This window comes from Harpia harpyja, chromosome 20 (assembly GCF_026419915.1).
Source record: "Harpia harpyja isolate bHarHar1 chromosome 20, bHarHar1 primary haplotype, whole genome shotgun sequence".
Taxonomy (NCBI): domain Eukaryota; kingdom Metazoa; phylum Chordata; class Aves; order Accipitriformes; family Accipitridae; genus Harpia; species Harpia harpyja.
Window position 1 is genome coordinate 5,659,987 of NC_068959.1, and position 14,618 is coordinate 5,674,604.

Below are 14,618 nucleotides of genomic sequence, written 5' to 3' on the forward strand. Positions count from 1 at the left end.
TAGAAAACATGACTGGATACAGATCATACTAAATAAGAAGCAGCTGAGGGGCAAAATAACAGCCCACAAATGCTGTCCGGGTCTCATCATCACCACTTAACATATCAAGACTGTCTTATTGCATTTCTTGGCAGTTAGGAAGGTCAGTAGAACAGGACGGCACTTAAGCGCTCTAGGCTTTGAAGCGATACTGCAGCCATCAATACATCAGATCAAAATGTGATCAGAGGTTTAGGTCTCTTGGGGAAAAGGAGGCAATTCAATGAAAAACATGCAAGGAGACGATTTTAAAAACTCTTACGCTGTTCTCCGCTTGAATCCAGCTTTCATCACCACAAAAAGGTAAAATACTTAACATCCCCCTGTTTTATTTCAGTTTGGGCATTTTATGAGCCTTTTAGAAGGCAAAGGCCTAAAACACCTACTCAGCTGAAACCCTCTGCCTCAAGAGGGCTGTGCCCAGCTTCCCGGCTAATGGACTTTTATTTACCTTGGGTCCTGGCAAGCCATCTGTGCCGTTCTCTCCCTTGGGACCCACGCTTCCTTTTTCTCCCTGAAAACAAAACAATTTCGATAAACGCTATACAGGTACGATGGAGAGCAGATTTCTTCAGGTTATGATTTTCTTGCTTTAGCTTTACTTTTATGTACATGAATGAGCAAAGCTCTGCTTCTAGCCTGAAATACATCACGTTGCCTAGGTGCACACGGGGAGTCTTTGAGATAAAAATGAAGCTTTCAGGCTTAACAGTTTGGCTGCGGGTGGTATGGTCAGCCATAAAGTTAGCCCCAAAACCGCAGCACTTGGAGAAGGCTCCCGTGGAGAGCCCACTGCACCCTGATCTGGGCAGCCCGAACCCCCGCTCCGGGCCACCCCCAGCAACGCTCCCCAATTCACTTCTGCAAGAGGAGCCTCTAAATAGCAATTCTCTGCCAAAGCCAACAAGTTGCGTTTGCAAACTTCTTCTGGGCAGAGCTACCATGGCAGAGGGGTGGGTTATGCTTCTCTTTCTCTTGTTTTTTTTGGGGGGGGTTTTTTTTTGTTCTTTTTCCATGTCAGGGGAGAAATGTGCTTCTCTGTCTGCCCCAACTGTGATACTGTGCCAAGAACCCAGATAGCAAAAGGTACTGCCAAGCACATACGTTGGATGGACACAGAGCAGAACATACCTTAGGGCCCGTAAGTCCTGGTTCCCCAGGGATCCCATCATCACCCTGATGAAATAAAATATAAAAGGTGAAATACAACGAGCTCTTACACATGCATCATTAGGATCCAACACGTCATTTGACCCCACTAAGTGTCATTGATCCCACCGAGACCCACACGGGTTTGCAGGAGGCCAGGGGAAAGCTGCAGCAAGGAGCCCAGGAGGCTCCAGCACGGTCCCCTGCTCCCGGGGGGGTGGATGGGCATCTCCCAGCATTTGCCTACAGCAGGCCCTGGGGAAGGTGCTCTCCCACCTTTAATAGAAATTAGGTATTTAATCCATTTAGGCTTTTTGGATCCCAAAGACCTCCTGCAAGCTGCCACTCATCTTCATGGACTTCCATCACAAGTCACCAGCACACCCATCTGCCAGGAGGAGATTCTTGTTTCACTTGTTTTACTCCAGGAGAACAATGAAGCATGACCACTTCATAGGTGCTGAAGAGGTTAATTTTACTGGCCAGTTATGAAATTTTTTAAGCCCAATTCTGGCCTGAAAAACACCCACAGCCACGCCTGTTTTGGGGCAAAGCAGTAAGAGGGAAAGGCTGGGCCCTGTCAGCGCTTCAGCTTCAGTTGAAGGCAGTGATTTATCCACTACTGGATGGCACCACCAGAAGAAAACGTGGAGAGCTTGGACACGTGCATCTCCCGCAGTCTTCAACGCCCGACCCAAGCAGCGTGCCTGTCCTTAAGAGAGTGGGCAATCCCCACGAGACCGAGGTGCTGCCTGGCGATGCCCATCCCAGGAACCTCAAACCCAGCCCAGGGGCCCCTGGGCAGATAACAGCCTCCAGGCGCTTCCCGTTTCAGCCTGAATTATTGGAGCAAAAGGGCTCAAGACCTACTGCTTTGTTTGGCATTTGCTATTTTATTCTTTGTCTGTTGGGCAGATGTGATTGCAGCTTCTGGCTTGCTTGTGGTAATGAAAACCAGGCTGAAGGCACAGCCGTGCCCGTGCCTCAGGGTCTCATGTGTGAGAAACCCTGGGGAACAAAAGGAAGGGCTCGGTATGGACAGCCACAGCTTCATCAGTCTCTGGCAATGGTTTCCCTAGTTGAGTACCAAGTAAAGCAAAGAAAAAAAAAAAAAAAAAATCACCATTTTACCTTTTTCCCTTGGATGCCAGGCTCACCCTTCAACAGCAACACACACAGAGGAGAAAGAAGTTTAGGGACATAATAGAAAATAAGACCAATTGTATAGATAGTGAAAATTAATTGTAAAACTAAAATACTTGGCTTGTGTTGATCATCTTTATCCCCCCCAACTGCAAGAAAGCACATTCCCACAGTACACCAGTGTCCAGCCCCTCATGGCTCCCTCCACTCCCATTTCAAGGTTTTAACATGGGCAGTGGGTGTGATACTGAGTAGGAGACAACATTCAGACATTTGCAGCTCCAAGTCAATGGCTAACGTGATACCTTAGAAATTTTGTATCTGATATATACAGATGAGTGCAAGTCCAGTGCAAAATACCTATGTTCATCTCCACCCCCATTACACAGCAATATTTCAAGAATTCATATTAAAATTAGACAGCTAAGAAATTACTTATTACCCACCTTTGGTCCAGGAGGTCCCCTGGCACCCTGTTGAACGTAAGAGTAGTTGGTCTACTTGTTTGACAATAGAGTATAACGGCATAAAAACATTTCCAAGAGTACTTGACTTCCCATGAAAAAAAATGACATAGATACCAGGTTCTCATCTTCCCTTACAAATATAGCCATAAGTTCTCTGTGCTCCCAGTAAATAATAAATATTCTTTTACAGCTGGTGTATTTTATGTATAATGAGCACCTTTTTATCCAACCTAGACCTTAGTGAATTGGAGTTACAATGCCAGGAGGCTTCAGAGGGGCAGCAGTGGGGATACAGGAGCAGCACATCCCTCCAGAGGAGCCAAGGGGACAAACACTGGCCTCTCTTCTCCCCAGGGCACAAGGACCCCTGGACAAACATCCATTTTAGGGCATCTATAATTTCCCGTGGGGTTTTTTGGCCTCCGTAAGCAACGACACAAAACCACTTGCTGCAGCGAGCTGAAGGGTGATGTAAAGCGAGAGGCACGCACACACGGATGCTTCTGGGCAAAATACTAACCACGAGGCCATCCTCTCCCGGCTCGCCTTTGAAACCCTGCAAAAATAAAAAGGCCCACATTGAAACTATTACCTCTCATTCTCCAAAATGCTCAGCAGTAAGGAGAATGTTCAGCAGCATTATGTTTTAGCCTATTTTTTTTTATTAAATAAATTGCCAGTGATCTGGAGATTTGCAACAGGTCATCCGAAGGCTACAGGTTGGGGAAGAGATCTCCTCCGGGCTCTCTGAATGACAACCAGCACCTGCAAATACACGCTCCGGGTCCAGCTCTTTGCTCCGAAACTGAAGATGGAAGGTCCCCTCCTGCTCCCTCGGCCCCACGCCCCGAAGTTTTGCTGTATGAGCAGCTACCAGAGCCCAACTGCTGGCCCAGGCTGGGGACCCAGCGGTTGGGGTGGCAGCACCGATGAAGGGGACACCCTCCACCCTCCTCTCCCTCGCTGGGGTGGGAACTGCCCGGCACGTGCTCGCTGCGCATCTCCCGTCCTTACAGGGGGGCCTGAAGGTCCTCTTGGGCCATCTTTTCCCGTGTCACCAGGAGGCCCCCGGGCACCTGGGGGTCCTGGCGGACCAGGGGGGCCAGTGGCTCCATCTCGACCTTGATCACCCTGGAAGAAGTTCACACAGACATGGTGAGACGAAGCGGCGTCGGCAAGCGGTGGCCACGAGGTGCCCGCGACACATGCACCGCATCCCTGGGCCATCGGCACGCTGGCCTCTGCCATCCCAGAGGAATTTAATTACAGCTTCCAACTGGGAAGGCTGGAAGCGAGCTCATGGCCGATTCACGCCCTTTGGGTCTGGTTCCTTAATGAGGATTTTGCCCAATGCCTTCCAACGAGGTTTTATCTCATTAAGCCTTGCCCAGCAACTCTCCGTGGAAACCACCAATTTGATGGTACCCAGAAATAACCCAGTCCCAACAACATGCCAGCACAGAGCATGCACACGCTTCCATAGCTTAGTGCACCACACCAAAATAAACACACACACAAAAGTAGTGCTTAGCGGTACCCTTTAAATACAGCCAAGGTCATATATAAACATCCAGCGTAGCTCACACCCTGCATTGCTTGGATGCAAAGAAAAAAGCCGCAGCTGTATCTCCGTGTGATTGCGAAGGTTTGGTAGGTGCCCGCTCCGGAGGTGAGCACCCCACGGGGCTTCGCCACCCAGTTATCGGCTCCGGACCCCCCGCCGGCCGCCGCAGCCCAGCCCCGGGGCTGTGGCCGGGCACATCCATGTGGCTGCACAATGGAAAGCCTCATGGAAAGGCCGTCTCATAAATCTTTTAGCAACATCTGGAAGGGTTACCACCGAGGCAGTATGAGGACTGTATTTAATATGTGGTCCACCCTCAAATCAGGGACAAGTGTGGGATTTTCAGAAGTCCTTAAGTGACTTAGCAGCACAAATCCCACGGCCTTTCAACAAGATCTGTGCTCCTAAATCACTTGCATAGTTTAAAAAAAAAAAAAATCCTATTGCAAATGCTGAACACTGCATCCAATTATGTCAAGTCAGGAGTCTCCCACTGAATTTTGCCTAATTAAAACATCACATTTAAGAGTACAAGGATTTAGACAACTCTAGTTTTAATGCATTTTATTTTACAATACCCACACTGTTCATATGAACATTTATAGGATTTTGCTGCTTGATCCCCACTTCCCACAAGTGGCCAAATCCTAAAACCCATCACTTTTATGTCTCTGTTGAAAAAACTCCCCCTAAATCCAATGGGGTTTCACTCAGGCGTGCTCCCAACAAGCACTTCTGAACGTAGCCACAGTAGCGACAACTTAAAATAGCAATAGTGCACTATCAGCCAGAAAGAAGAAACAAAAGCAACTCAAAGAATCACAGCAAACCAGCGGCATCAGATCCGATACATCTACCTTGAGCACTCGCCGGCTAAAGACAAGCTGATCGTTAGCCAGAAATCCATGATTGAGCCGCGGAAAAACCATCTAGCCAGGTGAAGTGGGAGGCAGAGGAGGAAAGAGCAAGAATTTAAGATGAAAGCACAGCAGAACAATATGTTTTAAAGGCTGTAACAATACATAACAATTTTTCCTCGATAATTAATTAATGCATGAGGATGAACGACTGGTGTTCCTCAGGGTCGGTATTGGGACCGGGGCATTGTTTAACATCTTTGTCAGTGACATGGACAGTGGGATTGAGTGCGCCCTTCGCAAGTTTGCCAATGACACCAAGCCGTGTGGTGCAGTCGACACGCTGGAGGGAAGGGATGCCATCCAGAGGGACCTGGACAGGCTTGAGAGGTGAGCCCGTGTGAACCTCATGAAGTTCAACAAGGCCAAGTGCAAGGTCCTGCACATGGGTCGGGGCAATCCCAGGCACAAATACAGGCTGGGTGATGAGTGGATTGAGAGCAGCCCCGAGGAGGACTTGGGGTGTTGGTTGATGAGAAGCTCAACATGACCCAGCAACATGCGTTTGCAGCCTGGAAAGCCAACTGTATCCTGGGCCGCATCAAAAGAAGTGTGACCAGCAGGTCGAGGGAGGCGATTCTCCCCCTCTACTCGGCTCTCGTGAGACCCCACCTGCAGTACTGCGTTCAGCTCTGGGGCCCCGATATCAGCAGGACATGGACCTGTTGGAGTGGGTCCAGAGGAAGGGCACAAAAACGATCAGAGGGCTGGAGCACCTCTCCTATGAAGACAGGCTGAGAGAGTTGGGGTTGTTCAGCCTGGAGAAGAGAAGGCTCCGGGGACACCTTATGGCAGCCTGCCAGTACCTAAAGGGGACCTACGGGAAAGCCGGAGATGGACTTTGTACAAGGGCGTGTAGTGATGGGACAAGGGGTAATGGCTTTAAACTGAAAGAGGGTAGATTTAGATTAGATGTAAGGAAGAAGTTCTTCACTGTGAGGGTGGTGAGGCACTGGGACAGGTTGCCCAGAGAGGTTGTGGATGCCCCATCCCTGGCAGTGTTCAAGGCCGGGTTGGATGGGGCTTTGAGCAACCTGGTCTGGTGGAAGGTGTCCATGCCCGTGGCAGGGCAGTTGGAACTGGATGATCTTTAAGGTCCCTTCCAACCCAAATCATTCTATAATTCTATTAAATAATCTAGGTAGCCAATAGCGGTTGTTTTAACGTTCTGGATACACTGGAGCTTGGTAAGCTGTAAACAGAGGGAAACAAGTATCTTTTCATTAGTTTACTGCACAATAGGACATTCAAAGCAGCTGGGGTACAGAGGATTCCCCTACTGCAGGGCTTTCTGCAGAATAAAGAGCATTATTCCAGTAAACCCCACAGGGGATATATCCCAGCATTTCTCCTGAGACCAAATTTTATATTTTTTTTCAGAGGCTAAAATGAATACTGATGTATTCCCCAGCCTGCAAAACACAGATAAATCTCTCAGATTTATATGATGCAAAAACAATGTATTCAGACCGTGTCAGTAGTCATTGCTATTGTCTTTTAGCCTTTCCACTTATCTATCTAGGGAGAAGCAGTAAGACATTTCCTTTCTCAGCACACTGCTTGCGTCTCCCTTTCCCCCGTCCATCCCTGCACACATCTGTAGGAGGACCAAAGGGATGGAACGAAGCCACGAGAAGCCCAGCAGGAACACACAGTACATCCTCCACAAGGATTTTGGAAGAGTTCTAAGGAACAAACCTCTTGTCCAAATTGCCCAGGGAACTTTTAAACCTTTCATGCAAATAACAGATAACCCCAAAACTCAATTTTGGGGTAAATATTGCATAGGCAAGCCCACCGTCCTACCTGGCCTCCCAGGACAGGCTTAGCAACAGGCATCCACAGGTACATCGAGCACGGATATTTTAACAGAGTCATCTTGGAATGGGAGGGGAAAACCAAAGCCAGATAGAAAAAACTAATCAGCCCTGGAAAACAAACCCCTCCCAAGGATTTTTTTCAAGCTGTAGAGAGAGGCTTTAGCTCAGCCCTCACTTAAATACAGCCATTTTGGGGAGGAACAACACTGAAATCCTGAGATTTTAAAAACCCAAGATGATGCCACATTGAAATTAATGGGGACACAGAGCCCTTGCACTTGGCCAGGCCCTCCAGATACTACAGAAACCACCAAACAGGCTCTACTGAGAGCAAAGGGTTTTGTGGTAGACCCAAAGGACCCAGTTTTAAGGCTTCTTATATGCATGAAGATACACAAGAGCATTAAGCGGGATTTTCAAAAAAGCCCAAGGAGCCAGACAGGAACTGAAACTTTTTTCTTACCCCTCAGGTTGCTGAGCACCATCCGAGTAAACACCTTCCAAGTCCAGCCCTATCTGTTTTAACGTGAAATGACAATTTGCATTTGCTCTGAGGCCAAACACGCCATATCCCACCAAATCCAGCCATCACACATTTAATTTTCAACAATCCCAGTTACAGATGGGCCCACCTGGTCACGGGACACTGGGCTAACTGGCTCTTGGGTCTGACTCTGTGTAGCAATGAGTTTTAGAGCACAGAAACCTTGAACACCAGTAATTTCCAGCTTTAGACTACTAGATTTAGCCATTTCAACATAATGTTCCAAAATAAGCAAATAAAATAAAATAAAATAAAATAGAAGTATCCATAGGTGTCTCTGTTGACTGTCGTTGTGAGCTCTGCAGGACGCTTTCTGTGCTGAGCTTTTATCTGCAATGTGAGCTTGGCAAGCACTTACATTTTTGCAGAAAGTAAGAGAGAAGCCACTTTTCTATCTGCAGCCTAAACTCCAGCCTGTCGCTATAAAGCCAGTCCAGCCATGCCAGTGTTCAGTCCCACAGCAACTCAACATACAGGTACAAACACTACTGGTGCCACCTCCCTCGGCAGATGTGCAAGGATTCATCAATCCCATCATTTGTCTAAACACCAGAACTGTCAGTAAGAACAAGATCACCCAGTCCAGAGTGGTCAGCCCAGTGCCGGCCCAGGGAGCGAGTCTGGCTTACGAGAACAGTCCTTTTCACAGCGGTAGCAACATATTTGATTTTAAGAGGGAAGTACAAGCACAAATGTCAGGCACACCAGTCCCAGCCTTGGCAGCATCCTGCTTCGACTTTCTCTTTCCTCCCCAGAGCAGAGGGACTCTGTCCTCATTTTCTGCCTGTAAATACACTTACGTGCATTTTGTCAGTACATTTGAGTAGGTTTATTCCCCATCTTGATTAGGTGAGGCTGCACAACAGCCTCCCTGATGCCGTTTGCAAGCACTAGCGTTCAGCGCCTGACTCAACCCAACGTGAACTCCTTCCTCACCTCCCCAAAATCACCCTCCAACATCTGCATTACGGTCACACGTGCAATAATCTCTCCCTTGTCCACACTGGTGGCAGGTGTTTATTAGAGACACAAAGAGAAGCAGTGCACACACGAACATATTCAGTAGCTAATCCCTAACTGCCTTCATCTCACTTCCACTGCAGACAGTCCCTCCAAAGCCTCCCCAAGCGTTATTCTCTTTTAATCTATCATTCCCAATGATAATATTTTTGTGTTCACTGACACACGCGATCCCCACTCCACCGCCCATAGACATGCACATTTACAAGGGAGGCAGCACTGGATATATTCCAAGTTATTTATCCTCCTGTTGATGCGATGACTTGCTGCGATGCATCTTTCAAAATCAGCTAAACAAAGCCACCGCTGAAATTTGAGGAAGAAGATAGATTAAATTAAGAAATAAAAAATAATCTAGGCCAGATGGTACTAAAAAGTGTCGTACCCAATCCACAACCCCGAGTGTCTGGAGACATAAAGCAAGCTATTTTCAAAGCCAGGCACCAGTTGTTAGACCTACTTGTGCATGGCTCTGCCAGGCTGGTTTCTCCCCCTTTCCTCCCAAATTGTTTCTGAGCCTTTTTCTTACTCTTGTGCAAAAAGACATAAATAAATCTAAAAGTAAAGCAAAATCTGGACAAACGCACATCAGGAGAAAAAAAAAAAAGCACACGTTTTTATCAGTAGATTAAAACATAGGACAAATGTTACCTTGGGAGCTGGCACCTGCCCCTGCGAGTCCAGATGGAGCCCGTCCCCCGAGCATCTCCCGCAGCAGGAGGTGGGTTCCTGCATTATTTGGCAGCACAGACCACAGGGGCTTCGGAGCCTGAGCATCTCCTCCGGCATCGCCCGAGTCACCAGCCCCGAAGTCATCCACAGCCCTGGCTGAGGACTGAAAACTCACGCCCATGTGCCGCTGAATCACCTCTTAAAGCCTTTTCTGAGTACGTGGGTGGGTACTTAGACAAGGTTGAGACCTTATACCGCTCCTCCTTAGCCACGCAGGGCATAAATCTATCGGAGAAGTTTTAGGGGCTCTCAAAGCCCGAGGGTGACATTTCTAAAGGCACCCAAGACGGTTGGGAGCCGCTTCAGAAAATGACACCAACTTCAAAAAGTGACTTGACAGCCTCTAGGGGAAAAAAGAAAAATGACTCTGAGGCATCTCTGCCCGCTGTTAGCCTCTAAGGGCCTGGCTACGTTTCCAACAACCGCAACTAAACCTACCAGCAGACTCTCGGGTGCCAGTTCTGAATCCGGCCTCTGCACGAGGCCCATACGCCAGCATCCCAGCACATCCCCGCTGCGGGGTTTCCAGCAGGCGCCCATAACCCACGGCCAACCGCGCCTCCGTTACTGCGACGGAGCCCACCTCGGAAATACCACACACCTCGTGGTGAGCCCTCCCGTCTCATCCCCAAGGTGAGGGACCTCGTGCTGCTGCTGCCATCACCAGCACCGCTGCGGGGACCGTGGGACAGCCGCATCCCCTTTGCGCCCCGTGGGGACCTATCCTGATGCACTGCAGTAAATCGCAACTTCACGCAGCCCCATGAGAGCCATTTCCACAAAACTCCACTGATTTCTGTGTGTTATGGCCAGAACGGTTTTCCCTTATCGTACAGTTACTTTAAACCCTTTATTTTCAAAGGCAGCCTAGATATGCCACCACACTCCCAGGCAGGTAGCTCAGCAAGAAAGGAGGAACTTTCCATCCTGCCCAACACCGTGCCGGGCCTTTCCTTGGGACACCAGGTCTTACCACCACATACTGTTGCTCTAATACCAACAAAAGAGGAGCACGGCTTCAAGAGAATCATGGAGTCTACCTCCGACACTGGAAGAGGGCATCAGTGATAGGAAAGCCCAATAAAAGCAAAACCCTCCATGAGGTACCTGAAGATCTTTACCTCTTGTTTTCCCATGGTCAAAGTCAGGAAAACCACCGCCACAAAGAGCTCCAATGGCAAAATGAAACATTTCCAGAACCGTTACCGTACCTCGGTTTGCAGCGACAAAGCTGCATGGAGCCTTGTTTTGTGCAGTGACCAAACCCAACCAGATTTTAGAACAAATCAACGTGCCGTGTCACTACTTACCCTCGGGCCGATGTCCCCTGCTTCACCCTGCGCATCAGGCAAAACAGCAAGGGTCAGCTATTAGAGTTCAAATTTCAACCACGAAGGACCGAGCGCAGGGTCAGCTGGACGCGGGAACAGCACACAAGGGAAGTGGGAAGAGTCCTATTGCTTAACGTATTCAAAACCAGGGAGGAGAAGGGCTCGAGACAACACAATAGGGAATGATTCTGCCCTGGCAGGCGATGAAACAGGTAATAAATCAGAAATAGCGGATCGTTTCCAACTCTAAGGCTCCCCAGCAACTGCTTATGTCCTACACATGCGAGGATTAACATCACTTTCAGTACAGTAATGACCTTCTTTGGTTGCTCTAATTTTGTGGGAGGATGTCATGCAAACACAGAGCGATGGAGCACACAGCCTTGCTCTTGGAGGAAGCCAAGAAGAGAGTTGTATCCCACTCTCCTAACCCTCAGTGGGTTACCAGGAACCCTATAGCATGGATGAGCTTTAAGGCCACACTTACTCCTCCTACATTTTTGCAAATTCTTTTTGCCCTCCCCTTCCTGGGGCTTTTCCAAGGGCAACCTGACAAGCTGCTGTCACGGCTCCATGTCCCAACAAAACCCGGTGTTAATATCATGCTGGCGTATTGGGGTAACCTGAACTGAAAGAATTACAGCAGAAGGAGGATATACCGCTGCTTCCCCAAAAGCCATGTGTTAATGCAGTCTTTACCTTTTCCCCTTTTGGTCCTGGAGGTCCCTGGAAACACACAAGAAAGATCCGAGTTAAGAAACAGCAGAATCATCAATGCACACAACATCAAAACCAAGGAGACTACATTCATCAATTCACAAACTTGAGCCATGTTCGCTATTATTTTAAGTTATACATGCTATTATTTCAACTTATACACTGCTTCACATGAGCTGCATACTACTAAAAAGCCCCAGTGAGGTCCTGCCTGCTCTTGCCAGGACAGAGGACGGGAGAAGGACCGGGGCCCGGCAGGGACCGTGACAGCCGCTCGCAAACACGTGACTCGAAATAGATGCAAGAGATTTCTTGAAGTATTAAATCACTTCTAGAAAAACACATGCTCAGCATATCATTACAACAATTATACATCTGTTTGAAATAAACAAGGAGGATGGGCTGCTTTCTTTGGCCTATTTGCTGAAGACATAAGTCATCTTCCCCTCTAAGCAGCTCTCCGTAAGACAGGCAGGCAGAGACACGCTGCAGCCCCAAAGAGAAGCCGCAGAGCCACGCTTTGATGTGCCTGCTCTGCATCCTCCATCCAGCACAGAAAAATGCCGAATCTCAGGGTTCAGCCCAATTCACAGTGTTTGCCGAAGCGGGACCCGGTGGGATGCAGTAGCTGACAGCAGCAGCATCTGCATCCCCGCGCAGCAGCCCTCCTGCTGTTAATTTGGCTCTAAGCAACGCTGCTGGCCCCTTGCTGTCACGGAAGAGATCACGAACAGTCTGGTTGGAGTTTGGCCATTTGATAAGTTTGCTTTTTCAACCAGATTTTCCCTGCCTCTCACTCGGAGGTCTCGCTCCTGCCCGGTGCACCGGCACGACTTGCAGCCATTCGCATCCACATGCCTGCCAAGGGCAGCGGGCGCAGGAGCGTGCTGCTGGGGTTTGCGCTGCTCTTCCATCACGGGGTTTTGCTAATTCAAAGCCAAGCCCTGAGCACAGCGGTGTGAGCTGGCCTGCCTTTTTTCTTTTCTAATGCTTTATTTCTAGTTTTCTTTTCATTCACATTTATCATCTTCAGGGGTAGCATAAAAACCAACCGGAGCAATGTACAGCTATAACACCAACTGGCTAAAAATAAGCGCCTGGAGTAACTTTTCGATTGCAAAGACTGAAAGACTTCTGCACACTTTTGAAAATCACAGTTGGTTTAAGACCAGAGCTTGGAAAGATTTCAAATGGTGCCCTCTAGTGAACGTGGTGGAATAGAGTGGGATCTGGCCACAAAATACTGAGCTGCGACCTCCTGCAGCAACCATCCCGTCGAAGGAATCAGAGCCGGCTAGTGTTCAGCAAGCATAAAAATAAAAAAGTCTGTGTTTCTGTAAAATAAGTAAGAAAAGGCTGGAGCACCCGACTATCCAAAAGGCTTCTGAGTAAAAATGAAGTCAAGAAAATGGCTGATAAAATGAAGTCCAGGCTGTTCCACCAAGTATTGCATAGACGCCAGGCACTCTCAAGCACTTCCCACCTGAGCTCCTTTGGAGGCAAATGAACCCAGTTTGGGAACAATTATTTTTATGATACCCATTTGTAGTACCAGGAGCACACAACCAAGACTACTGACTTTGCTTCTTCCAAGGCGCTACTGAAGTTTATTTCCCAAATTTGGCCTGCCCCCCATCTGCAACGTCTCCGCTAGCTGAGCTGGCACAGGAAGGGGAGAAGCAGCCGAGATGAGCTGACAGGTAGAGAAAGCTCACCTCTAGCTGTGCTGGCCAGCCCTGGCTCAGAATTTAAACTTCCACGCGTTACAGACCGCAGAATATTTTTTTCTAAATACAATTTTGTCTCCTGAACAGTTATATATGTAGTAACAAATGAGTAATAGTTGAGATTCTGCCCATCTATTGCAGAGCAGTGTGAATAAAGACATGTTACATTTGGTACTCGGTGCTACTTACTGGTTTGCCATCCAAACCAAGAGGCCCCTGAAAAGGGAAGGAAAAGACAGTATTATTAAAAAAGAAATAAGAATAATAAAATAATCAATTTACAAACATAGCAACATCAGTCATGCTCTGAAAGAGGCTCTACTTACATACAGTACAATCTTTGGCTATGTTACTTATATACCTAATCCTTCATCCATGCAATCCAGCAGGAAGGTTTCACAGAAGTACAGTAAGAGGCGTCAAACAATTTGCAGAGTATGAAGGAGCGTGAAAGGAAGCGACAGGATTAGCGACAGGGATAAGGTGACACTGCTCTGGCACAGCGCTTGGGACTCCCTGAGGTTTTTAAAGACTAAAAAAGCAGCAGTAAAACATGCCTGATTTGGTTAAACTGAACAGATCCCGGGAGTCACTGACATCAACCTCGGATCTGAACCATTTGTTTTGGCAAAAGGACTTGCTGAAACTCTGCCGTTTTACCCAAGATGTGGGAATCAGCCATCACCCTCAGCCCATAATGGTAAATCTCACTGATGGGAAGGAGTGTCTTTGCTGCGGAGGAAGGAAGGGTGCATCTGCCCTGCGGGCTGATACCCCAGTGATTTACTCATCTGCAGCGACACAAAGCTAGAAACACGCTTGTATTTGCAGGGCCAAACACTTGGTCGCCCCAGTTCTTCCCCAGGTCTCCCCTTTCTAGGGTTGCCACAGGAGTGCATGGTAAATTGACGTGATAAATGGTTATTTCCCCATTGTTTCTGGCATGCAGCCCTTAAATAACAGGAAGCCACTGAACATATTGGGCCATAGGAAACCTTGCTTTTGAGAAAGGATGCGTGTGGGGAGAGGAGGCACAGATGCTCCAAGGCCCATGGACAAAGCCAAAGCTGCCCCCGCTGTCAGCTGGAGCTGGCACACAGGCACTCGGGGATGAAGAGAAGCAGCTCAAAACCCAACAGTTTCAGTAAATCCCAGAACAGCATTTCCACCGATCCACAACCTGCCGCCCCAGAAATTAAAACCTTTCCTCATTTAAACCCAAAGAAGGCTCAGCCCTACAAACCGTTCCTGAAGAGACACGGCACGATGGTCGCGAGTCGGCAAAGCCCTCGGACACCTGATTCATTCCCAGATTTCCAACACGCGCTCGCATGCTTTGCTGGGCAAGGATCTGCTCCGGAGCGAGCCGCGGGCTGTGCCGAACGGCGGGCATTGCGTCCCTGCGGCAAAGCCTGCCCCAGAGCTGCGGCATGGCTGGCTGCTCCTGT

General features: G+C 48.5%; 1 protein-coding gene across 1 annotated transcript in view; it reads right to left on the bottom strand.

Moving 5' to 3' along the window:
- COL23A1 (collagen type XXIII alpha 1 chain) overlaps positions 1 to 14,618 on the bottom strand; it is a 192,466-nt gene that overhangs the window by 12,958 nt on the left and 164,890 nt on the right. The window contains exons 6-15 of the mRNA XM_052771921.1: positions 13,360 to 13,386; positions 11,426 to 11,452; positions 10,706 to 10,732; positions 5,220 to 5,291; positions 3,813 to 3,929; positions 3,319 to 3,354; positions 2,778 to 2,804; positions 2,320 to 2,346; positions 1,171 to 1,215; positions 491 to 553 (exon numbers count right to left, since the gene is read on the bottom strand). Of these exons, the coding sequence (XP_052627881.1) occupies positions 491 to 553; positions 1,171 to 1,215; positions 2,320 to 2,346; positions 2,778 to 2,804; positions 3,319 to 3,354; positions 3,813 to 3,929; positions 5,220 to 5,291; positions 10,706 to 10,732; positions 11,426 to 11,452; positions 13,360 to 13,386 (468 nt within the window). The remainder of the gene's footprint in view (positions 1 to 490; positions 554 to 1,170; positions 1,216 to 2,319; positions 2,347 to 2,777; positions 2,805 to 3,318; positions 3,355 to 3,812; positions 3,930 to 5,219; positions 5,292 to 10,705; positions 10,733 to 11,425; positions 11,453 to 13,359; positions 13,387 to 14,618) is intronic.